Below are 26,873 nucleotides of genomic sequence, written 5' to 3'. Positions count from 1 at the left end.
TCAGCATTGGCCTTGAAATGTTCAGGAGGATTTAAACAGGAGATGGCGTGTTGAGTCATTTTCAACCCATGAAATACAGATTTTTCTAACTTTGGTAAGAAATGTGAACATCAGCACCGGCACCGATGCGTTTCATCACAGTACAGTCACATCGTTTAGTTACAGCTCATAGAACATGGTGAAGTGTGAAGTGCCTCTTTAATGTGACCGTTGCTCAATGAGCTGCAGAGTTTTTATCAGCAGCAGAGAACGAAAACACACACAGCTGCTGCTCTCACACACTTTAACAACACACGCACATACAAATACACATGCTGACACACACAAACACACTAACAAGAAGCCTGCCTTTCCCCAACCACCACAGCTCAATGACGACTTTCAAATCAATTTGTCTTTGCTTTTCCCGGCAGAAATGGGCTTCCACAGTCGATGTATATTTATTTTATAACTGTTTTAGTAGGAACAACGCCCAATGCTCGATTCAGTAAATTAATAAATATTTAAATGAAAGGAGCCTATTTTTCCTCTGTCCCTAGTCAAGATGTTAAGAGGCACCCAAACACCAGAATAAAAACGACGTCTCCTAAGATTGACTTATACAACAGAAAACAATTATAGGTAGAGATCAGATGAATTACGATAGGATATGAAGAACAGTGTAATAAATAGTGTCACACATGGTATATGATACATTATCGATGATGCTCAATAAATAAATCTTTTCTCCTCGTTTCTCAGTTGAATCTCGTTTTTCCCACCGTCCCGTCTGTCCCCGACGCGCCCTGACGTTGATTGACAGGTGGAGGTGTCGGGTTACCGCGGTGGGCGGGGCTTCGTGTTGCTCAACATGGCTGCGCCCTGCTCGGATCAACAGGTCAGAAGGTAACGCGGTTTTTCTGACGTTAAACTCTATTCTGAAGATTGAGTTTTAGGTTAATAAACTGCGTCCGCACCGGAAGTGACGCAACAGCTGCAGGGCGGGAAGAAACCGCCGTCAGCTGCTCTGTCACCTAACACACTGCAGAGAGTTAGCAGGTTAGCTTAGCACTGACACTGCAATGCTAACATGACATGAAGACGTGTTAGCCTAGCAGTGAGCTAGCAGGTTTAAAGTGTGAGCAGAGAGCTCTGGTGTATTACAGCAGGACGTGGTCGCGATGCTAACGGTTAGCTTCAGCGCACAACCTCCCCGTCTCGCAGTGACGTCACAGTAACCTGGTTACGTAACGGCAGTGACGTCAGAGACGCAGTCAAAGTTCTCAGGACTTATTCAGGAGAGAAGGTGCGAACCTTTGCCTCAGCCTCACTTATCAGTTCACGCGGAATCGATTTCCTGAACTAAAGTGTTGATTAATTCCACGATGTTCAGGAGGAAAACTGATCATGTGATTTAGGTGAAAGTCCTGATTGAAGAGATAATTTTCCATGAAATAAATATTCTCCTGCACAGTCGATCAAAAACTGGACTAGCTGTTTACTTTGGACGTATAACTCTGTCTCAGAAGCTTGGACAAGAGGACCAGGTGTATTATTTAATCAGTATTTACATGTTTCTATAAATGTTTCTTATCTGAGCTTCACCTAAGTCACAAGTACAAGACAAACATAATGTGCTTCAGTCCACAACAAACAAAAAATGATAACCTCTTGTGTCTTTATCGATCACAACCATGAAACCTTCACAGTGCTGGTGGAAAAAGTAAAGTGCTTTTCTTATATGAACTCTGGACGATGTCTGGAGAATCAGGTCCGGAGTCTGGGGTTGCCCTTTCACACAGCTGCAGATTGTCCGTATCGGACACGTTCTCACCTCCTGGAAATACCCCGTTTGGTTTAGGCGAGGGGGGGCAGGGTAGAGCGTGGAGGAGGCAGGACATGACGCCCACTCGCTCGCTGTGAATTCTCCAGACAGTGACCTGCTCTGTTCTCACGTCGGCTCATTCGGACATTACATGGACTTTGTTCCAGGCGGCTGGCAGGGTGAGGTCCGTTTAATGTCCGGTTCAACTGATTCGGACCTTTGTGTTCTCACATGCAGCTCCTCCGGCTCAGGTCCAGATAAGTTCAGGGTTGCAGTGCATGTGCGAAAGCAGCTTAAGTGAACCCTTGGATTTAGTAACTGGTCCAACCTCATCCAGCTCTTCAGCAGCTCTGGATCAGACCTGCACAGCGTTCAGGAGGAACGTTGGACCCTTCTTCCTACAGAGCTGCTTCAGCTCAGACACGTTCTCAGGACGTCTGGTGTCAACGGGCCTCTGAGCTCGGCCTCTGTGTTGGGTTAAGGTCTGGGATCTGACCGGGCCACTCCAGAAGGTGGATTTTCTTGGTTTGAAGTCACTCTGTAGTAGATTTACTTCCACGTTTAGGGTCACTGTCCTGCTGCGTCACCCAGTTTCTACTGATCTTCAGCTGGTGCCAGCCTCCCTGACGTCATCCTGTCAGACACCTCGATAGACCTGGGAACTCATCGTCCCCTGGATGGCGGTGAACCGTCCGGGACCGTGACGCTCCCTCCGCCGTACTTCACCTCTGGAACGAGGTTTTCATGTCGGCTCAGAGCTGTTTTTGCTCCAGACGTAGATCCACGTGTCCTTCAGTTCAGCCCACAGAACATTTCCTCAGCGGTGCGCTGGAAGCTGCTCTTTGGAAACTTCAGGTGCTCAGTGGTGTTCTTATTGGAGAGCAGCGGTTTCCGCCGCTGTGTCCTGGTCTCACACTCCGGTCTCACTGACTGGACCCCAGGTGTGAGGACTCCTGACTCCAGTTAGCTTCTGTTGATGTCATCAGCCGAGAGCTTCACATAGTTTTTCCAACCTACACTGTGAATGTGTGAGTGACGTTTTCATTATGGACAAGAACAACACAATGATTTGTGTGTTTTTAAGACAATTTATACAGAAATGCAGATAATTCCAAAGGGTTCCCTTGTCTTAGAAAGATAGATGATAGACAGATGGATAGATGGATAGATAGACAGATGGATAGATGGATAGATGGACAGATAGATGGATAGATCGATAGACAGATAGACTTTATCGATCCCAAAGGGAAATTGCAGGTTTGCAGCCACTTCACGTCCAGTAAATCACAAAAACAATAAGGCAGGTTGAACAACAAATAACTAAATCATACCATAAATAAATAGACTAAATAAAATGTACAAGTAAACAGAATAAAGTATAAAATACAATAGAGAATAAAAATAGAACCATACTAATAATATTCCTGTCTCTAATGTCTCCATCTATCTGTGTATTGATGAATATTTTCATTGACACACACCTGTCACCTGTCAAACATCTGTGACTGTGGACAAAGTGAGGAAGTTCAATCATGAAACGTGCTGTCACCCATAGCACCAGGTCGACCCCGTCTCTCCTCTTGTCTCAGGTGTTTACTGAAATGGTCTCTCAGCAGCGCCGCGATCAGCTCGTACAGGAAACTCTTGGTTAGGAACCTTTAGGAGGACTGTTAGAGGGGAGATGAAACCCTGCCAGCCTGCCAGGGTCAGATCAGGCAGGTCAGCCAGTTTTCAGGTGTGCTGACGATACAGGTGTAACGGGGAGGAGCTCTGGACTGTAACTTTTAGTGTGGTTGGTTAGCCGCAGGTGTTGGCGAGGAGGGCGACTGCTATTCACGCGTCAGAAACACACTAAATAAACAACACGTGTGTCTCCAGGTGTTCATGATGTCCAGGGAGCAGGTGAGTATCAGTGAGCTCCTGCTCTCATTGGACAGTTCAGATCTGCAGGAGGCGGAGCAAGTCAGAGCGACAGTCAACCAGCAGCTGAGTACAGGTGAGTCCACCTGCAGAGTCTTTGAGTAGAGGTTCAATGGTTCAACAGGTCCTCGTTTACTTCCATGTCACCATGTGAGGTGACATTCTATGACTTAACCTGTCCCTACCTGTCTCTTCCTGCTTCTACCTGTCTCTTCCTGCTTCTGCCTGTCTCTACCTGTCTCTTCCTGCTTCTGCCTGTCTCTACCTGTCTCTTCCTGCTTCTGCCTGTCTCTACCTGTCTCTTCCTGCTTCTGCCTGTCTCTACCTGTCTCTTCCTGCTTCCTGTCTCTTCCTGCTTCTGCCTGTCTCTACCTGTCTCTTCCTGATTCTACCTGTCTCTTCCTGATGCTGCCTGTCTCTACCTGTCTCTTCCTGCTTCTGCCTGTCTCTTCCTGCTTCTGCCTGTCTCTACCTGTCTCTTCCTGTCTCTTCCTGCTTCTGCCTGTCTCTACCTGTCTCTTCCTGCTTCTGCCTGTCTCTTCCTGTCTCTTCCTGCTTCTGCCTGTCTCTTCCTGTCTCTTCCTGCTTCTGCCTGTCTCTACCTGTCTCTTCCTGCTTCTGCCTGTCTCTTCCTGTCTCTTCCTGCTTCTGCCTGTCTCTACCTGTCTCTTCCTGTCTCTTCCTGTCTCTTCCTGCTTCTGCCTGTCTCTACCTGTCTCTTCCTGCTTCTGCCTGTCTCTACCTGTCTCTTCCTGCTTCTGCCTGTCTCTTCCTGTCTCTTCCTGATTCTGCCTGTCTCTACATGTCTCACCCTGCTTCTACCTGTCCCTACCTGTCTCTTCATGTCTTTACCCATTTCTACTTGTCTCTACCTGTCTCTTGCTATCAGTGTGACCTATAGTTTCTCCTCTCAGACAGAGGGGGTGCTGTCCTCTCCTCTCTGGTGGAGTACTACTTGGACTCCTCGTCCTCTCAGGCGGTGCTCCTCCTGTCCTCCATCAGAGAACCTCATCACAAGGTCAGAACCATCGCTCACACTACACTGTACAGATGTCTTTATTTTCCGGGTATTTATTTATCGTTACAAACATCTTTAAACATCCATCAGTCCCTGTTGGAGAAGCTGAATGAGTCTCTGAACAGACCTGGGACCAGACTGGCTGGTCTCACCCTGCTGGGTCACCTGATCCGGAAACAGCCACCATGGGTTCATCACATCAGCCGCTCGGCCCTGCTGTCGTCCCTGCTGCGCTGCCTCAAGGTACTGACACTACACCTATTGAAGGTGGCTCAGCTATCAGGCCTACTGCTCTGATTCAGGATGGAGGTCTGCAGGTCTGACCAAACTTCGTGTTGAACCCTTTGCAGATTTTACAGGGTTTTCAGTTCATTTTAACCACACTGCTGAAATGCTTTAGTATGTAAAGTAACTGGAAGAGAGATCTGCATCTGAAATGTTTATCCAGTTATATCACTGTAATAATATCTTTTCAAGCTCTAACTACACTCAGCGAGAACTTTATAAGGAACACCACACTAACACTGGCTAGTTCCGTGCTTTGATCTCGAACAGCCTCAGGTCTTTGTGGCCTGGATTCCACCAGATGTTGGAAACTTTCCTCTGAGATTCTGGTCCATGTCGACACGACTGCATCACGTCTTTTCTGCTGATTTTCAGCTTCACATTCAAGCTGCCAGTCTCCTGTTCTACCACATCTCAGAGGTGTTCTACTGGATCCAGATCTGGAGACTGGGGGGGCCACTGAAGTCCACTGAACTCATGATCACGTTCATGAAACCATTTTGAGACGACTTTACTTTGTGACCTGGTGCATTATCCTGCTGGAAGTAGCCATTAGAAGATGGTAAACTGTGGACATGAAGGGAACCACATGGTCAGCAGCAATACTCAGACAGGCTTCAACTGTCCAGTGTTGGTGCAGTCTGTGTCCACTGCAGGCTCAGGTGTCTGTTTCTGGCTGACAGGACTGGAACCTGACGTGGTCTTCTGCTGTTGTAGTCCACCCCCTCAAGGTTGGACGTGTTGTTCATCCCGAGAAGCTTCTCTGCTCCCCACAGTTGTAAAGAGTGTTTATCTGAGTCACCGTAGCCTTTCAGTCAGCTCCTCTAGAGGAGATCAGCAGTTTCACAAACACTCAAACCAACAGTCACGTCACAGTCAAAGTCACTTAGATCAGATTTTGTCCACAGTCTGATGTTTGATGTGAACATTAACTGGAGGCCCTCACTTGTATCCGCAGGATGTTGTGCATTAACCTGCTGCCACATGATTGGCTGATTGGATAACTGCATGAGTAAGCAGGTGCACAGGTGTTCCTAATTAAGTGCTCAGTGAGTGTATATCTATGACCGTTACATGGTAGTGTTGATAAAGTTTGGAGAAGGCATCTTAGTTTCACTGCAGTGTCTTCAGAACTGGAACAAACAAGCTGTAACTCCTGTCCGTTCCTGTTATGAAGATGGGAACAGAAACACAGTCGGTCGTTTTTCACTTCATGGACTTTCAACCAATCTGAGTCCAGACCAGGCCTTGACTTCAGCAGCTGTTTACTGTGTTGTTGTTGTGTTTCCTCAGACAGACGGTGACGTGGTGGTCCTGATCACCGCAGTCCTGGTCCTCATCACTCTGTTACCCATGATCCCACAGGCCGGGAAACAACACATTTACGACTTCTTCGATGTGTTCGGGCGCCTCGCATCCTGGAGCTACAGAAACCCTGGTAACACACACACACACGCACACACACACACCGAACAGTTAACAAACGGAATTTGTTTCCGGTTTTACAAAACAAGACATTTACATATGCCTACTGCATTGGTGAGGTCCAGGAGCAGCTGTTTGTGTGTGTTACTACCTGTGTTCTGATTGGTCAGTGGGGTCAGTGAGGTGTTCAGATTGCCTGGTTCTTGTCTCCTGCAGGTCACGTACCTCTGGTCAACCTGGTCCACCTCCATGCAGGTGTTTACTCTCTGTTCCACCGTCTGTACGGGATGTTTCCCTGTAACTTCATCTCCTACCTTAGACTCCACTACAGCATGAAGGAGAACCTGGACACCTTCCAGGAGATCGTCAAGGTCAGTACAGTCCAGCAGAGACCGGTACAGACTGGCAAAGTCTAGTAGAGACCAATACAGGCCATTACAGACAAGCAGAGGCAGGTAGTGACCAGTGCAGACTAGTGCAGATCAGTAAAGACTATTAGAGACCAGCAGAGTCAAGTACAGAGCAGCAGACATTTAGATCAGTACATATCAGACCAGGAGACCAGGAGAGACCAGATAAATTATATTTCTGTCAGACATTATAAGTTCAGTTTAATTTTCCTGCCTTTCCCTGTTATGAAATTTTGGATCATTTCACCTCTTATCTAAAAATTCTTCAGATGAATCAACCTGAGAGAGAAGAACCTCCGTATAGTTCCAGAACCTGCCTGAGAATCATCCTGTTTTTAAGTTTTCCTCTGTATCACAGTGATCCAGTGACAGTTGTCTGTACGTCCACGGCTACACTGCCAACAGGAGCTGATCACAGCTGGTTCAGCAGCTTTTAATGGGGACAGATGTAGACTTAAAAAAACAAGGTACAAGTTTTATTTCAGGGCTGACTCCTTGAATCCATTCCCTTCAAAACCCGGTTTCCAGTGCTGCTGCTACAGTCAGTCTGACACACAGACACAGAAATAGCCGCCGTAAACACCAGCTGCTCCTTCTCTCAGATAACAGGAGCTGCAGCTGAACTGGTCTCCAGCAGGGAAATCCAGGAGTCTCACCTGTCAGTTAGCGTTCGTCTGGACTGAGCGGAGAAACACTCAGACACTAACGTCCTCTCTGTCTGTCTGTCTCTCAGCCGATGTTGGAGCACGTGAGGGTTCACCCTGAGTTGGTCACAGGGACTCAGGACTATGAACTGGACCCATCCAGGTCAGTAGCAGTCAATCCACAGAAACCAGATCTGAACCTGCTCACATCTGCTATTGAACCTTCCCTCTGATAATAGCTCTTCAAGAGAACACAGAAAAACCCGGGTTCTGAGTTCCATCTGGAGCTTGGAAACAGCATCGGAGGAAACAGTTTGACCATAAGGTCCATTGAGTAGCTGTCTGGAGCTTTTGATCATATTGCATGACATTGTTACTGGTGTTTCTGAGGTCAAAGCGGAACTTTCAGTTGCAACTTTTAAACCAACGTGGATGAGAAGTCCTTAAAGGGATCTACTGGAAACTGAACATCTCCAGTTACATTACAACAGGGTAACTGCATCTACTGAGGAAGACTGACTGAAAGCTCCAGAACAGCTACTAAACAGACCTCATAGTGAGATTGTTTTACATAAAGCAGATGGTGGCACGTGACAGTGGGTCTGAACCCAAATTAAGAATAAAACAGCTAATAAAAACATGAAATGCCAAAATAAAAGACATGTAATTACAAACAAAATAAGAGAGACACAAAATATCTGATTCCATTGTTTCTTCTGACTGTGGTGCATGAAAACGAGAGAAAAACACATAAATACATTAATCAGTGAAACAACCAAAACCGTGATAACTTCCTGTCTCAGGTGGAGGTGCTACGAAGTCCATGACATTGTGATAGAGTGCTCCAGACTGTCTCTGGACCCTCTGGAGTCTTCCTGTGAGGAGGACATTTACTCCTCCCTGAGAGACCCCCCTTCCTCCTCCTCCTCCCCCAGACCTCCCCCACTGTCCTCCCCACTCCCTCTCCTGGATCTCACCTCCGGTCCTCTCCACACAGAGACCATCGGCAGCTCAGGTCAGTAACACACTCAAACCTGCCTCTGTAAACTGGTGTTAAAGGGCTTTTTAAAGGCTGCAAAGAAAATCAGCTCTGAATTTCTGCCTTAAAATGACTCAGATTTTCAATAGAGTCGCAATTTTAAGGAACAGGATTTTTGTTACATAATCAATTTTACAGAGTTGTCCCCAAATTCGGGTTCAATTAATGAGTATGTAATAGATTATTTTAAAGGGTTTTTAATGGGTTCTCTGCCTGCATGAAGAAAAAACCCATTAAATACCTAATTAACATCCATTAATTCATACTTCAAAGGGGAAATCCAATTTAAAAAAAAAAAAAAAAAAAAAAAAAGGATACCCATCAAAACCACTTAAAAATTTGAAATAATTAATTATTCTTTAATTAACCCCAAATTTGGAGTCAGCTCTGTAACATTTACAAGTATCGGAGCCACACGTTAATTTTCACTTGAATGAAAAAATGTAGGATTCAGGGTTTAAATTTTAAAAGGGTTTTTATCCTTTAAAACCCTTTTAAATTCACCAAATAACATAAAAGCCATGCATTTGTTACGCCCTAAACACGGCCTTCATTTTTCAATTCAGGGGAAAATTAAAGAAAATTTACGGGAACGAAGAATTAATGTATTATATTTTGAGATGTTTAATGGGTTTTCTGCAGGTATCATGGACTAATGCATGGTTTAGACGCTATCTGGTCTATTTTGAGGGAAGACTTTGTGTAGTTAAGGTATTTTTAATGAGAACGAATGAGATGGTGGCTACAGGCGTTTGAAATGGGTTTCCTCCACGGGGTCTCTGGGCTCAGCCCTAGGGACGGGCTGAGGAAGGAGTAGAGCCGCTGCTCCTTCGTGTTGAAAGGAGCCGGTTAAGGTGGATCAGTCATCTGATCAGGATTCTGGGCGCATTCCTTTGGAGGTTTTCCAGACCCCCTCGGGGTCCCCCCAGGAGGAGCTGGAAAACGCTGATGGGGAGAGGGACTTCCCGACTAAGCTCCTTGACCTGCTGCCACCGCAATAACTTCCCGACTAAGCTCCGGATAAGCGTCAGAAAATGGATGGATGGTATTTTTAATGGGATTTTATAAAGATAATGACTGGATTAATTCATGATTTGTAATCTGTCTTTTGACAGGAGGTTCCGTCTGTCCCTTGCTGTCCGGACGCCCGACGCTGCCTCTGCCTCAGCTGACATTCAACACCTCCTACACACAGGTAAACCTGTTTGTCTGACTATTCAGCCTCATCCCACACAGTGAGCGCTGTCTGTTTCCTAATTAATGAACATTACATCCTCCTGTAACGCACTTAACGTGACAGAAAACACCACATCCTGCTGCAGGCTCAAAGGAAAAACGACACCGATCTCTTCAGCATCGTCACACAAGGATCGTGTGAAGATTTAAACCTTGAGCCTCGGTAACTTCATGGTTCCTCTGTTTCCTGACTCACTGTACTAACATTTCATCTTCTATAACAAATCCAGACAGTGTCTACAGTTAACTTTTAAAACTACGGAAACCATCATTGATACATGATCAGTAGAAAGGAGTTTAACCACAACACTAAATGAATCTCTGAGATGTTTTCTGAAAGGAGTATCTGCATCTACATGTCAGCTATGTCAGATATTCAGACTGTCAGGGCTCAGACATCCGATGTTACTTTAAGAATCGACAGTTTTAGCATCTCCCCATGATGATGAATCAGTAATACTGATATCGTAGACAACAGGCTACAGTCTGTCAGAACCATGTTCTGTAATCTGAACGTTCTCGTTATTCCGTGAACAGAACGAACCTTCGTAGAAAATAATCGGACTGATGACATCCAAATCTCTCCAGTTCCACCAAAAATTAAACCTTTCTATAAAACATCTGAACTGATCAGCTCTTAGATCAGGTGACAGCTGGGTGTTTCCCATCATGCCCTGCAGCACCTGGCTCTAAAACCTGCCGCTTTTAACCGGCGAGGTTATGGTTGTTTTCGTTTGCGTGACGTCAGAGCGAGTCGGGATCGAGTCGGACGGAAATCTGACCAACGAGCCTGGTGTCTCTGTGTTCAGGCTGATGATGTCACATGGAGCCCCTCGTCTCTGTGTGGTTTGTCCACGCCCCCACCTGAACCTGCTGCTACAGGCTCCGCCCACCCACTGAGTAGAACCACCTCCATCTCAGGTGAGACACACACACACACACACACACCCCTACACACACACATTGGTATTTGTATACTGCAAATACTGTGCGACCAGACCTCACACACAAATTAGTCAAGGTTCAGGTTTGTAAATGTGATTGTCATCATCGTCAGTCTTCCGCATTGTCTTGTAATGTCAGTAATATCAGTATTAAAAGCTTCAAAACATTTTAGAGTTTGCAGCGTTAGCTAATTTAATTTGAGTATTTAAAGTATTTATTGCCATAAATACGTGTAAAAGCAAAATACAGCACATAAATGAACCCAGTTAAGGAATTAAAAGGGGAAGAAATCTCCTCTCTCTCCCTTCCTGTCAAAAATAAATACAGGCAGAAGCACCAGAAAAAAAAAAAAAGAAAATTAAAAAGTGTAGAAGCTGTCCACCGTCCCCACGGGTCACCGTGCCGGTGGATTTAACTCCACTGCTAAAAAGAAAAAAGGAAAAGAAACAGTAAACGTAGAGTAAAATAGCACCAAAATACATGCAAAGAAAATGTTCAAACATCAACCTAAGTAACAATTGCACAGTCGTCAGCCCTGATCATCTGTTCTTTGTGTTTTTTAGCCAAACCAAAGACAAACTTCGTTTGTTCTGTGATAGAAACTTTGTGAATCTGAATCTAAAACCTGTCTGTTTCGCTGGTAAACTCACTATGGTTTCTACAGGTGTGAAATGTCCCTCATCAGCCTCCGTCCCGGTAACGCCACCAACCGAAGAGAACCAAGGTGGAGGTCCGGTTCCTCTGAGCGACAACCAGGTGAGATCAGGACCGCAGGTGGACTTTAAGATCTGCTCTCTTCAGGGGAAGGCTTTTATTGTGAAGGAGTCTCTCTCTGTCCACACAGGTGAAGCAGCAGCCAATCGCAGAGCTGAAGGGGTCATCCATTCAGCCAGTACCAGAGAAGGAGGAGAGAGGCCAGAGCGATGTGATCAACACCGACAGTGAAGGTGAGCCGCTCAGGACGGTAGCAGGTAGCAGGCCCATGATCAGAGATCGAAACGCCACCAGACAAACGCAGCTGCTGTCATCCAGCTGGACCTGTGTTTACTCTGTCTGACGCTGTCGTGATGGTTTCGTCAGCAGCTCAGGACTGACTCCGGGTCTGTGGGCAGACGCCCTACCGGCCTCCGCAGTGAACCCATCGTCAATGCTGATGGTCAGGCGTCCTGTGGCCTGTGGTACCGTTTCTCATTGTCCCTCTCTGTCTGTCTCCAGAGGTCAGATCAGAGGAGTCCCACCAGCCTCCCCCCTCCTCCTCCTCCTCCTCCACCGTCTCCTCTCCGTCCCTCCGGCTCACCTCCACCCCCAGCCGCGATGGGTCGACCTCAGGTTCATCTCTCCCCCCTCCGCCCTCCTCCACCTCACTCTGCTTCACACCCCCCCACCCCTCCAACACCTCCACCCACAGGTCAAGGGAGGGAAGCCCTGCCCTGTTTGGCCCCACCCACCACGATCAGAGTCCCGCCTCCCCATATGAACCCCTGTTTGAGCTGGCTCTGCCTCGAGCTGCCACACTCTTCATCGGGAGGAAGACTCAGGTGAACTAAACTAGACGGAACGGGATTTAGCTCGAACTGGATCAGTGTCAGTCATCAGAGAGTCAGTCGGGCAGGCGGCATGCGTTTGTCACATATTTAACTTTATTAAGTTAAAATCCCTCAAAACCTTCACAAACAGTCACGAGGTGGATTTTCTTAGTTCACTTCAGCACAGACTGGGCGCTGCTCTTTAATAAAGGTGGAGAAGTTAACCTGAGAGTTATGCTTCGTCATAAGTATTTTCAAACAATACATTTTGGTTTTATCAGCTCCCTGCTCATCTGTCTACATCCACGGCTACAAGCCTGTCGGACAGAGCTCGACTGTGTACACGCAGAATATGAAAATCTTGGAATGTCGCAACTTCATTCTCAAACTATTAAGATTTTATTCTCAAAATGACAACTTTTATCAACTTTTAACAAGTATTAGGACCTTTTTGTAAAAATAGTACAATTTTGTTTTCAGAATATCACAATTTTTTTTTTCTCAATATTTTTACTTTTTCTGCAAAACATTACATCTTCTCATGAGAATATCACAGCTTCATCCACAAAATTTGTGATGTTTTCTCAAAAACGTACAGTTTTATTCTCAGAATATTATTACTTTTGTTTCCTTGGATATTACGACTTGTTTCTCATAATATTTAGACTTTTTTTCTTCAAGAATTAAAATTCATTTTCTTGTTTATTTTCAAACTCTCCAGGTTTTTTCCATAACATTGACCCTAATTATCTGTTGTACTAATTTAGGATGATATTAGGCAATATAATCAACTTAAATATCTATCAAGTCAAGTTTATAGACCCAAAAAAAAAAAAATCGAAAGAAAAACAGTACTTTTAAGATTTTTTAATTGCGGCTCCAGAATAGATCCATCAAAGTAAAGTGCTGCAGCTAATATTTTTCTTTATATTGATCAGTCTTTTCTTTTTATTGATGAGCTGGTTTTGGTCCTGTTGTGTCTTGTTGTGTCCTGTAGGAGGTGCTGGAGAGAGCAACGGGGCAGCAGGAGATGGGGGGAGGAGGAGGAGTGGAGGGGGAGGAGAGGGAGGAGGATGAGACCTCTGTCTCCCCTCTTGAGGTTTTGGACCAACTGATTGTCCACGGACATGATGCCCATGAACACCTCAGCAGAAGGTGAGACCGTTAGCATGGAGATCATCAGAGTAGAAAGTGAACAACAGGGGACCCAAAATGGAGCCCTGAGATGCTCCTACTGTATAATCTACCTCTGCTGATGCTGATTTTACAGTTCCTTCAACTTCTATAAACAAGATTTCAAATTGAATTCAATTTTAATTGAGTGTTTTCACATTAAACCTGAAGGATCAGAGTTTGCAGTTTCAGTGGAGTAATGCTTCCAGAGGGAAACTGCCAGAGATGCAGAGTGACCGGGTTCGAGAGACGATATGAGAAAAGATGTTCAGCAACACTTTTCTCAGCAACATTTGACATGGCAGGGAGAATTTTTACATTAGTCTTCAGTGGAAAGCATCTAAGTCTGACAAAGTCCAGGTTAGACTGATGTAGTGCTGAAACAATTAATCAATTATTTGAAAATTATTTTTACAACCCCTAAAGTCACTGTTTTCTATCAGAGTAAAGTGAATGGGTTTGGGTTTTGGACAAAGCAAGACATTTGATGACATCTCTCTGAGAAATTTGGATGGACATTTTTCAGTATTTTTCTGTCTTTTTATAGACTACATGATTAATCAATTAATCAAAAAACAAATCAGCAGATACATTGATAATGAAAATAATGGTTAGCTGCAGCCATAGACTGACGAAAGTTGAGCTATCTGTGACAGCTGTGTCTGAAATGTCCTAACAAGGCCTCTGTACAGAGGATAAACCCTTTGATTTGGAAAACAACATGACCTTTTCTCCGGCACCACCATCAGGAATACTGAGGATCCGTATTGAAGAATTTTACATTTAAACTTAACTTTCTTTAAAACCTTTGGCCCTGTTTTCCTCTGTTGTCTACATGAAGTCAAGCCTTGGATTTCTGTTTTCATCCTTTGAGTTTTTTTTATGTCTTGAACCTTTTGATCTACATTTTAACACCTCGCTTGTAAGAACAGTCAGGAACAACTCAGGACGGAGACTTGATCTCTGCTGTCTTCATGTGCTCATGAACAGACACAATCAGCAACTTCTGGAGCAACTTTTTATTATTGTCATTTCTTCTGTGTTATAGAAGACAGACAGACTGTATGAATGTATGATAATTGTGTGAACTGTGTGTGTGTGTGTGTGTGTGTGTGTGTGTGTGTGTGTGTGTGTGTGTGTGTGTGTGTGTGTGTGTGTTGCAGGTTGTCAGCAGTGAATAAGTCGGTGGATCGGAGTCATTTTGGAGGTAAACAGCAGAGCATGAAAACCAAAGGTACCTGAAACTAACACACACACAGACTCACCTCATTAACATATTTACCCTGATTAATCTGACACAGGAGAAACACCTGACGTCTTTAAATTATTATTTAAGCACTGATTCTACTCTGTGTTTTTTTACTTAGAGACACAAAATCTGTGTCAAATCATTATTTGGAGCCTGATTGTTAGAAATCAGTGACACATTTTCGGCGGGACAGCAACAGCGGGGTCAGCCCTGGAAACACAAATTTCACTGACAGACTGAGTGTTGGAGTTTCCCCATTGGTCGTTGCACTTACAAAATGAATTGGGGCAAATTGTTTCTATTACGTCATCAGGGGCCGTTTACAGGCAGTGTTGCCAACTTAGAACCCTTTGTCTCTAGATTTACCGACTTTTCAGACCCTTTAGTCACTTTTCTTCACAAAAGCACCAAGAGACAAATCCAGTGACTTTCTGGACAAACATCAGCTACTTCCCGTAGAAGAGAGTCGCCAGTGTTGCCCTGCGAGCACGAGGTCTGGCTTTCCCTCTTCAGACACACGTCTCTATGCATATGATTCAACTGGCCTCAACTCAACTGTCTTTAACTTATGTGTCTGGTGATTCTGTCAGACAACATCACGGTTAAGAAATCAGGATTTTAGCAGATCAGAGCAGCTGCTTGGAAATGTCTTGGAAGTGAATGCTTATTAATGGGCTACATTTCAGTTTATTCAAAGTTTATGTTGTTCAAATTTGGTAAACGTCTCCAGTTTGTCCACCAGTATTGTCATAACATAACAATTGAATGGCACCAACACAAGGTATTGCTTTTAGTTCTCCTGTTCAGCACGTTACAGCATGTTCTCCAGCATTTTATTCAAATTTAGTGAAAATGAATATTTCACTTTAAAAGTCAGGAATATTGGTGTCTCTTCTTGGGGACCATTGAGGAGTCTCGCTGCTGTGTTGTGGACCAGCCACAGGCGAGATAGAGCTGACTGACTGATTCCTATAGACAGAACTGCAGTAGTCAAGGCGAGAGGAAATACAAGCATGAACTATAGTCTCCAGATCTGCAACAGACTGGAATGATTTTAATCTTGAAAGTGACTGAAGATGGAAGAAGCCGGTGCTGACAGCGGAGTTGATCTCTTCGTCAAATTTTAAACCAGATCAAAGATAACAACGAGATTTCTTGTGTGGGACTTTACATTCAGTGACAGAGGCCCGAGGGCACTGATTGTGGACGCGGAGTTGTCTGCATAGAAGAAGATTAGGACCTCAGTTTAATTCTGGTTTAGCTGAAGGAAGCTTTTTGCCGTCCAGGATTTTACATCTTCAGTGCAAAAGAAAACATAATAACGTCCATGGTGTCATGCTGCCGTCCGAGTGAACGCTCACAGACGCCTGCTTTGTAAATTTGGTTTTGTAAATCATGATTGGATTAAACTGAAGTTTTTGGCTTTTGTGCATTCAATCAGCATGTACCTGAATGGAAGTGAGACTGCCCTAACTGGTACACCCCACTGACCTGACTAACCAGTATAACCAGTCTAATTTGACCTGTCCTTTCCGTCAGGCTAACGGCATGGCTGTAGTTATGGCAGACATTCATGTTTCCCAGAAGACGAGTCCTAAAGTCTTCGGTGATCCTCCAACTTTTCATCTTGTGCCGCCTGCAGGTGTTTTTTGGGTGATGAGAGGACGAGCTTTCAGCTGTGAGCTTCCTCTGAGATAGAATTAAATAAAACATTATTTAATTCACAAACACAAACAACTACTGAAATCTGCACTGAACACTCTGGGTTCCAGACTTCCTGCAAGGCTTTAAACACATCACCGTCAGTTCCGTTCAGTTCAGTTCAGGTCAGGTCAGGTCAGTTCTTTATTGTCCCACAAGAGGAAATTCTTTTTAAAGTAACGCAGCATAAAAACACAAAAACATGAAAAATAAGCACAATAAAAACACAATAAGACAATAGAACACAATAGAAGTGCTTCTAAAGTACACACAGTTAAGAATAGAGTAAACTAAGTGATTGATAAAAGCAAAGAACAACAACACAAAGAATAAAGATAAATATAAAACGCTGAGCTGAGGAACCAAGAGCCAGTGTACAATGTGTAAGTTACAGAGCACTTATTGAACACGCTGTGGGTCAGTGGAAACTGACCGTGGATCAGTGATGATTTTTGTAAACCTGTATCTGTGAGCGGTGACGGTCTGAGTTTGATCTGATGATTCAGATTTCTGTCGTTCATCTGAAGTTTCCCAGTTGATTCCTGATTCTCTGATGTAGAATAACGTCATCATCAGGTGAAAACTTGTTCTGACCAGAATGAAAACAAACGCAGATACGTGACCCACACAGACTAAAACAGATGCCATGTCTGTGTGTGTGTGTCTGTTAAATCTCTGTTTATTGTGTGTGTTTATTGTGTGTGTGTGTGTGTGTGTGTGTGTGTGTGTGTGTGTGTGTGTGTGATATGTCAGGCCCGGCCCTGGGGGAGGAGCTTCAGTCTCTGAGGAGTCAGTTGTTGCTGATCCACAGTCAGCTTCAGTACGAACGTTTCAAACGGCAGCAACACGCCGTCAGAAACCGCCGCCTGCTGCGGAGAGTCATCAACGCCACCGCGCTGGAGGAGCAAAGCGTCGCCATGGTAACACACACAGGTTAACACTGTCTGGGCACAGCGTTACCGTGGTAACACACGCAGGTTAACACTCTGATAATGACACAGAGGATGAATCCTAATGGTTTTGGTGACCTCTGACCTTTCCTCTGATGTGACCAAAGAGACAAACTTTACATTTAACAGGAAAATATGATGTTGTGAGTTACCAGCCCCCCTTTGTGTTTCTGTGTGTGTATGTTGTGTGTTTCTGTGTGTGCTTCTGTTTGTGTGTGTGTCTGTTGTGTGTTGCAGAAGGCCCAGCTCGGTGTTCAGAACGAGGAGATTCGATCTCTGAAGTTGAGTCTGGAGGAAGAACAAAGACGTTACACACAGCTTCAGCAGGACACACACGCACAAACCAAGCAGCTGCACACACGCATCCAACAACTGCTGCTGCAACAACAGGACGAGCAGAGAGAAAACCAGAGACTGCAGGTACATATACACACATTGATACACACAATAGTACACACTACAGAAAAATGACCTGTTTGTTTTTCTGTTGAGGTTCAAATATGAAAAACAGGTAAATATGATGGATACATATACTTAGTATTTGATAGTATTTCACCTCGTACCTGAGCTAAAACTATACGTAGCTGCTAAACACAAGCAAACAGACCAGGCCATAACAAAGTAACAGCACAGAAAAGAAGAGCATATTTCTACACTTTAAATAGTCAAAAAAAACAACCAAAGTATCGTGGTAGAAAGGATCTGTACATATTCGTGACATTTACTCAGAATTTAGTCCTGCCTCCGATGAAAAAAACACTGCTGTGCAGCGTTGTTGTTGACATGTCTTCAAAATTCATGGTTTGTATTGGGCTGCAACTAGCTAATCAGATCAAAAATAATCAATCAAATGTCAGACAGTAAAGAAAAATGTCCATTCCAGTTTCCCAGAGTCAAAGGTGACGTCTTCAAATCTCTTGTTTTGTTTGACCAACAGCTCAAAACCCAAAGAGGTTCAGTTACTGTGAAATAAAACAGAGAAAAGAAGAAAAGTTTAGACACTGGGACAAAAGAATCAATGCTGTTGATAGATGAATTGATTAAATGACTGATCGTTTCAGCTGTAATTAATATCTGATCGTCTCACTTGCACCTGTCGCATCACACAAACACTGACATGCAGAGAAAAAAACAACGAGCTGATGTAACATCATCATCAGTAAAAAGCATCATGTTGGTCCTGTGATTGTGATTGGCTGTTTGAAAACCACGTGTGTTGTGGTTGGCTGTTTCAGAGCGAGCTTCAGGAGTGTCAGAGCAAGCTGAGAGATCTGGAGGCGGAGCTTCAGAAAGCCAATAACAAGGCTTACAACGCTGAACACCAGCTGACCCAGCTGTCACTGAAGGTGAGGAGAACTTTGATTGGACGGTTTAATTTGTTCCCTCTTTAAAGTCAATGTTAATGTTCTTTGTTGACACAGAAACACATCCGTGTTCCCCGAGCATGTGAAGGACAAACAGTTCATCCACAGTAAGAACAGAGAGCAATAAATGAAAGCACAGCATCTGTCCAGATGTGTTCAATACAGCGGCCCTGAACTTCACAAAGGTCAACACCAGCTCTTCAGCTGACCTCTGGATTCTGATGATTTCCCTCAGATAAGATCAAATAGGAACATTCACAGTTCACTTATCCGGAACCAGGGTCTTGATGGTCTCCTTCAGTTTTTTCTTTGAACAATGTTTTTATTGAACAACTGAACAAAAATATATTGGTAAGAAAAGTGAGTGAAACCTGTGGAATAATCTGCATTTTTATATAAATGTGTCTTAAACTTGGGACAGATTCATCTTAGATACAATCATGAACAAACACAACCTGTTTTAAAAAAAACACACAAATCATTGTGTTGTTCTTGTCCATAATGAAAACGTCACTCACACATTCACAGTGTAGGTTGGAAAAACTATGTGAAGCTCTCGGCTGATGACATCAACAGAAGCTAACTGGAGTCAGGAGTCCTCAAACCTGGGGTCCAGTCAGTGAGACCGGACTGGAAGTCTGGGTCAGAGCTACTGTGACTTAGAAAAAGCACTCATACATTTTGAGTTTGTTGTCCACAAGGAGCTACTGATGTAAACCAGGCCTCACAAAAGAAGATCTGAGGACTCAGGATGAAGAACTGAATGTACACCATGAAAACATCACTAGTTCGTTCATCTGATCAGGATCCTAGGCGCCTTCCTCTGGAGGTCTTCCAGGCACATAGCAGACTGGCAGGAGGCCCCGGGGTAGACCCAGACCAAGCTGCAGGGATTATACAGTATATCTGATCTGGCCTGGAAACGCCTCAGGTTCCTCCAGGAGGAGCCTGAAAATGTTGCTGGGGAGAGGGACGTCAGGACTAACCTGCTTCACCTGCTGCCAGCACGACCTGAGGATGGGCGGATGGATGGATGGATGGATGGAGTGGATGGGTGGATGGATGGATGGATAGCTGGATGGAGTGATGGATGGGTGGATGGATGGATGGAGTGATGGATGGAGTGATGGATGGATGGGTGGGTGGATGGATGGATGGACGGATGGGTGGATGGACAGATTGGTGAATGGGCGTACATATTGATGGAGTGATGGATGTATGGATTGATGGATGAATTGATGGACGGATGGGTGGATGGACAGATGGGTGGATGGGCAGATGGATGGACAGATGGGTGGATGGGCGGATAAATGGATAGCTGGATGGAGTGATGGATGGATGGATGGACGGATGGATGGATGGACAGATGGGTGGATGGACAGATTGGTGGATGGGCGGACATATTGATCGAATGATGGATGGATGGATGTATGGATTGATCGATGAATTGATGCATGGATGGCTGGATGGGCGGACATATTGATGGAGTGATGGATGGATAGATGTATGGATTGATGGATGAATTGATGGGCGGATGGGTGGATGGATAGCTGGATGGAGTGATGGATGGGTGGATGGACAGATTGTTGGAGTGATGGATGGGTGGATGGAGGGACAGATTGGTGGACTGATGGATGGATGGAAGTGATGGGTGGATTGATGGATGTTCAAAAGAAATAAAATTGTTGGCAATATCGAGCTTGTACATTGATGTGATTCCACGTTTTGACCATGTGGTAAAAACCTCAACCATAGTTGTTGGAGCGAACAGACAACGTCTGTAAACCTGTGGATGCTGTTTCAGTTCTTTCTGGATGAAGTGAGACTTGTCTCTGTTTTGTCTGCAGCTGTGCAGCAGCGAGCAGCTGCAGCAGCAGATGTTCCTGTTGAACCAGCAGATCGTCCTGCTGAGAGAAACTAACAGAATTCTGACTGAACAGCTGGAGGGAGTAGAGACCGACCACTGGACTGTAAGAACACACACACACACAAACACCAATACAAAGAACACACACCCCCATACTGCTCTTACCACTGTGGTGTCCCCCATCATTTCCACCAGTGATTATTTGATTAATTGAATAGTCGATGAAAAGAAAAAAGCCCTGCACTGTTTTTTTATATAATTATAATCAGATTTGCTGCAGATTTGCTGCTTTTCTTTGTGAATATCACAGGTTGGTCGGGCAGAACAACACTTTACTCACTCAGGTAATATCTGAGGTCTGTGACAGTGATGTGTTGTTCTGCAAAGCAGTCAGATTTTTTTAAGCTTGATTTTATATCTCCATTAACAGTTAACAACAATGTCTTATATTTAATATAAATGGGGATAAAATACAAACACGTGGGCTGAAATGGACAAAAACCAAACTGGAGGGAGGTAACGCTTAGGTAACGCACTTTACAGTGAACTTAACCAGCTGCACAGAGCTCCTGAGCTCTAAGATCATTTTACATCAAAAGAAATGTGATGAACAACTTTTCGTCTGCTCAGTCTGTGTTGAGAAGTCAAAGAGGGGGGTTTGTAATCTCATCTTTCCCCATTAAAGTTGTTCCTGATCCGATTCAAAGGTGCTGTACAGATCAAGGCAAATAGGTGATATTGGGCTCCATCAATTAAACTGACTATAAATAAAATTGACTTCCACTTCAGTCCTAAATTTCACTGTTAGCAGTTTGATATGTTGTAAATCCGAGACCAGGTTTCAGTAACCCTCGCTGTGTGCGTGTGTTGGTCAGGAGGCGTCCATGCTGCAGTGCAGTGTGGGTAAGGAGTACCAGCGTCTGAAGGACAGTGAGGTCCAGCAGAGACAGAAGCTGGAGGCAGCCAATCACAGGATAGCAGAGCTGGAGAACCAGCTGGCCAAGAAGGACCAGCTGATCTTGGATCAGAAGAAACTTCTGGAGGAGACCAAGGCCCAGAGCAGGTCAGAGTCCTGGTTCAGTATTTAATGAATATAAACTGTTAACGAGAACCAACGGAAACTGTCATTAACCCTCAGTTTGGGGCAAACATACAGTAACTGCTGAGTAAAATAAAAACAAAGAGGAACCTCCAGTCCTTTTATTCACAAACAGACAATAAGTTGGAAACACAATTTCCTCTTCAACTTTCCCGTCAGTCATCATTTTCATTATCAATTACTCTACCGATTATTCTCTGAGCTAATCGATTCATCTTTTAAATTGTCAGAATCCACGGAGACGTCTTCACGTCTCGTTTCATTCAACAGTCAAGTTACCGGGTCAGAAAACACTCACCAGAGGATGGATGGTGATTTTCATCCAGAAATGACTCAGATGATTATTGAGCATTGAGCATTGACTATTGATTATTGTGACCATTTATCAGACTAGTTGCAGATTCATTTTCTATAAGCCTAAAAACTAATTAATCAATGAACCGTGTCAGCTCAAGACGCCACTGCTCATTAAATCAGAGCTTTCTTCTTCTTATTAGAGGAAAATGGTGAATTCACATCACCACTGAAAAACCCCTCATTCCTGTGTAGCGGTGTCTCAGTGTGGAAGTCTGAGCGCCTGAAGTTCACCTCAATTTGAGCTTTGACCTGAGCTGCTCTGACCTCTGTGGGCTCAGCCAATCACTGCTGACCACTGCTTGAACTGAAAGATGGAGGAAAAACTAACAACTTGTGTTTGTGAGCTTCCAGAACTGGAACAATAACAAACTGACCTCAGATCAGATCAGACAAAAATGTAAGGACCAGGTTTGGTTAGCATTATAGCTAAGGTAGTACCATCCACTACCCCTGACCTATGGGCAGGGGGCAGATTTCCACTGAGGATGGGGGGGGGGCATGTTGCCCTGACTTTTATAGTTTCTAGTTAATTTACTGACTAAAATCTCTGTAAACAGAATCTTTGTCCAGCTGCTGAAATCCAGAGATGTTGATTAAAAACGTTGGTGAGTTTAACTCTTTCAGGTTTTACTGAGAGTTCAAAGTAATCGGCAGAGGTCTGCTCACAGTGACTCAGTGACTCAGTGACGTTGCCCTGGATTTCGCCTCTCAGGCTACATAGATGCTACTGCCCTAGCCTGTATTGGGGAAAGTTAAACCTGCAGACACAACTCAGGGCTGTGAAAACACAAACTTCCTCTGCCTGTTTTTCTGGTGAAAAAGTCATTTATTTTATGTAATTATTTATAGTCCGTATTCTCCTAAAAACTGTCATTTAACATCAGTCAAAGACAAGGCAGTAAAGGACAGAAGCAGATCTTAAGGTGAAAAGTTATGGTGAGGAAAACTTGTAAGTGGTGTTAGTGTATTAATAAAACCACAATTTACATGTATTTTTTTTATTAGACTAAAATGAATGTTGAAAACGCCCAGCAGTTAATTCCATAGAGTGTTATTTGCGAGGTTTATTTAAATATAAGGCAGCTTTTATGTATTTACAGAGTTTTTTTACCAGAACCTCTGAGGCTACTGTAACACCCCCCCTTCTGAAATCAAACCTACCTTTGGTTTTCGTCTGTAATGTGAATGAACCTTGACAGCAGCAGGGACAGGAACAGCAATAGCAGAAGTATTAGAATAATTATTTTTTATTGCTTCGTCTGTTTCCATCCCGAGAACCTTCGATTAGAACTGAGAATAAACCCGAGTGTGTTTGCGTTTGTGCGTCAGAGCTGAGCTGTCGGCCTGCGAGAGTCGCTGTGTCGCTCTGAGGAGAATCACCCAGAATCTACAGACGGAGATGCTTCACCTGTACAGCCAGGTCCACCTGGACGCACACGCACTCAGCCTGCCTCAGGACGTCTGCAGCAGGTAAACTGGTCCGAGCGAGGTCACACCCTGATGTCACTACAGGTGTTCAGGAATAGCCTCTGGGTGTTTGTCGGCCTTTTGTTTAAACTTTATGAAAACCGGTCAAACACTAATAATACAGAAACATGTACAAGTGTAGGAAGAAAAAGAGAAAGCAAATCATAACATTAGATTTTTAAAGCATCGTTATTAACATTAGATATAAGGATAACACAGGGAGCTCTTTACATTCAGTTGAAATGAATTCACATGTAGGCGCAGAGGTGGAAAGACGTAAACATATTCATCTGAGTCATTTTAGCCAATAATCTTACAGGTTTTCGAGAATTATTTGGCTCTTCGCTGCTTAATGACTTAGAAATTTAACAGAATATCAGGAATAAAGTGAGTAGATTTCGTTTTCTTTTTGTCTATTACATTTTACTTACATGGAATTTGTAGGAAAATACACAGAGGTGAATAAAAAAGGTAACTCTTTCCCTCTGTTGTGTTGTTTACAAAATAAATGAAAATATCGCCGCCTTACAATGTGAACATTTGACCAGGTTTCTTTGATAGAACGTTTTGGACATAATTTAAAAATTTGAATTATAGATTAAATATATTAAAGTTTACAGCTAATCGGGGCAGCGTTTGCTGAACTGCACCCACTGTGGCCACAAGTAATATTTATGGGTACAGGTGAATCCTAAAACCATAGTGTATTAGTACCACAGCTAAAGAAGAATCAATACGTATTTAAAGATGGCTAACGTTAGCCACCATAAGCTACTGGTCATACCAGACCACCGGAGGCTGTAGTAGGGAAACACCTGAGTGTACTGAAGCGAACAAAGGTCCGTTTCATTATTTATGAATTGGACATTTTATATTTAAGAGAAAGATGGTGATATTTCTTCTTTCAGAAGTGTCATAGTGGCGCTTTAAACTGTCTAATGCAACCAATCAGAAGATACAACTGATGATGTCATGTGATGTGATCTTTCTCTCCCTCAGGCCAAACGGCGGCAGTGTCGCCTTACCCGTTGCTCAGGGTAGCCTCAGGTCCTGCCCCTCCTCTTCTTCCGTTGGTATAGTAAACGGAGCTGTGGAGGCTCTCTCCACCTCCCCCTTGCACCTCGCCTCCTGCTCCTCCTCCCCCCTCTCCCTGTCCCCCATCGACTCCCCCCTGGCCGTCGGCTCGTTCCTGGAGCAGCGAGCACGGCAGCTATTTAGATCGACCAATCACAGCCAGGAGCAGGAGGAGCCACGGGAAGCGGAGGCGCAGGAGGATGAGGAGGTCCAGCCAGAGAGCCTTCCCCTGGGTCAGGCGGCAGAAGAGGCCACCCTCCTCTCAGGGAGCCCCCAGACGGAGCCTCCGAGCCAGGCAGCAGCTCCCAGCATCCCTGCCTCTAAACCTCCGGCTCTGCCTCCAGGTCCTGCCCCACGGGCAGAGCTGACCCTCACTGTTCGACAGAGGAGACACGAGCTGAGCATCATGGACTACGATGAGACGCTGCCGGAGTACTGACGGAGGACCAGAGACCGGCCAAAGGGAGAGATTAGCGGCAGTCCAGGTGTCAGCAGACTACCGCTGACTGGGTAGATACCCTGAGTCTGTTTCCATACACCTGTTTTTATTCACGTTTTCAGCCTGTGCATTAAAAACACCTGAGTGGAAACCTCGGAAATACCAAAAAAATCTGTAACCAATGATCCGGAGTTAGCGAGAACATGACACTGCCTTACTGTCGCCCAAAGACCCGTTTTCCACGCACGTTACAAACGCATCACAGGATGCTACAGCAGCATCAAAACACTAAGTGAAATCAGACACTGGCAATACAATGTACAGTGGACTGATGAGTAACAATATTGTAATGATCAAAAGTTTCGTTAATTTATAATTAAAGCTGCAGTAATCTACCTGTTTTCGGCAAAAAAAAGCTGCAGGCAAAACATCGGACATATTATCATCTTATGAAGTAGTTTGTGTCTAATATGTGATCGAACAGCTTCATATTTCCACATCCAGCAGTTACAGACCGACGTGATCATAACACTGACGGAGTCCACAGTTGATTGTGGGGTTCTTCAGGGCTCTATTCTCGGTCCTTTGTATTTTCTATTTACATACTAACATGCTGGTTTATTTGTCCGTAAACCATCAGACGTGTCCGCTCCCGACACAGACTTTCATAATCTCCTACCTTATGTATGTAGCTAAATTTCGAATTGATCAAGACACTGGCTTCTGTGTTCCGTTTTTCTCCGCTAAACTTCTGACTTGAAGCATAAACAGACTAGTTTTTGTGTATTTCGAAACACGTCAGAAGCTCACAAACTCATTTTGCAGTCAAATAGTCTGTGGTGAGACGTCGGCTGCAGTAACAGGCCTCAATGTTGCTGTGATTAAGTGGTTAGCGTGCATCTAAACTCACCAGAATGTTCCCTCACTTCGGGAAAAATATCTCCTCAGGTTGGCAACTCAGGAAGTCAGAGTCAGCTGACAAAGTAGAGAGCAGTTTGTTTTTCTGTGCGTTCAGCCCAGGGACAGGTACAGGACGTGTTAAGCCTAGCTTATGGGAATAGTTTTACATTGTGAGAAATACTGTTGAACTGCTGCTTCTAGTCTTTATGCTAAGCTAGGCTAACTGTGTTCCGGCTCCAGCTCTGTACTTATGACGTGTTCAGGTTAACATAATTAAGAGTTTCGGACTTGTAAGTATTGTTCACGTCAACTTCCAAGTCGTAATAAGGACTTTGAAACTAGGACTTTTCTGAGGAAAGCAAACAAACATGGTCACTTAACATCGACCAAAGTCTGTTGTTCTGTTCATTAAAGTCAGATTATAAAGGATCTGGTGTTTTATTGTCATGGCGCAGTATTTTAACCCTCACACGACCAACTCTGTAATCACACAGTCGGCTTGATGGCGTAAACGCTGGCAGGTCTTAAACGTGAGAATCTTTCCATCTCCGCCATCCATCGCGTGACAGAGAAATGAGACTGATATCCATCTGACTCAGAGAGAAAGAGAAGAACACTATTTTCCAAATGTTGAACTAGTCCTTTAAGCCAAAAACGGAGGGGGATCAGTTTCAGATCAGGATAAAAACAGATGACAATCCAAAGACTTTCTCTGAATCCAGCTGATTAAACCGAATGAATCGGACTCACTAATAATTCGGGGGGGTTTTTTCTTTCTTTCTCATTGTTGGGCAGCAACTCAACACGGCACCTTTTCCGCGGCAGTGTTGCTGCATTCACCTCGGAAACATGTTGCTCTCAGGAAGCATCGAAAATCTGTGCTTGTTGCCAGCAGTTGTGTTGCTCTGTGTATCACCAGCCTGAAGAGACGGATGTTAAAACTGTGAACACTAAAAATAAAGCCTTCTGAAATCTCTGAAA

The 26,873-nt window shown here is 44.3% G+C and overlaps 1 protein-coding gene across 6 annotated transcripts; it reads left to right on the top strand.

The window, feature by feature from the left end:
• The first annotated feature begins 774 nt into the window (after positions 1-774).
• On the top strand, positions 775-26,873 carry tsc1a (TSC complex subunit 1a). Of its 6 annotated transcripts, none has more exons than XM_040154653.1 (22): positions 775-885; positions 3,683-3,800; positions 4,639-4,742; positions 4,833-4,985; positions 6,321-6,465; positions 6,669-6,823; positions 7,596-7,669; positions 8,310-8,521; positions 9,661-9,740; positions 10,591-10,702; positions 11,391-11,482; positions 11,571-11,673; positions 11,942-12,264; positions 13,250-13,407; positions 14,589-14,632; positions 17,129-17,295; positions 17,563-17,745; positions 18,561-18,671; positions 20,537-20,659; positions 21,432-21,619; positions 23,342-23,482; positions 24,479-26,873. In XM_040154653.1, the coding sequence occupies exons 2-22, from the start codon at positions 3,689-3,691 to the stop codon at positions 24,990-24,992; spliced, it is 3,294 nt and encodes a 1,097-aa protein (XP_040010587.1). In that variant the 5' UTR covers positions 775-885; positions 3,683-3,688; the 3' UTR covers positions 24,993-26,873. The 6 variants fall into 6 exon arrangements, with proteins under 6 accessions (XP_040010587.1, XP_040010586.1, XP_040010590.1 ...); XM_040154652.1 differs by having other exon boundaries at positions 14,589-14,659; XM_040154656.1 differs by lacking the exons at positions 775-885; positions 3,683-3,800; positions 4,639-4,742; positions 4,833-4,985 and adding an exon at positions 6,114-6,221 and having other exon boundaries at positions 14,589-14,659.

The sequence above is a fragment of the Xiphias gladius genome, chromosome 19 (assembly GCF_016859285.1).
Source record: "Xiphias gladius isolate SHS-SW01 ecotype Sanya breed wild chromosome 19, ASM1685928v1, whole genome shotgun sequence".
NCBI classification, from domain to species: Eukaryota; Metazoa; Chordata; class Actinopteri; order Istiophoriformes; family Xiphiidae; genus Xiphias; species Xiphias gladius.
The sequence above is the reverse complement of the archived record's forward strand: the minus strand, read 5'-3'. Positions and strand labels throughout refer to the sequence as shown.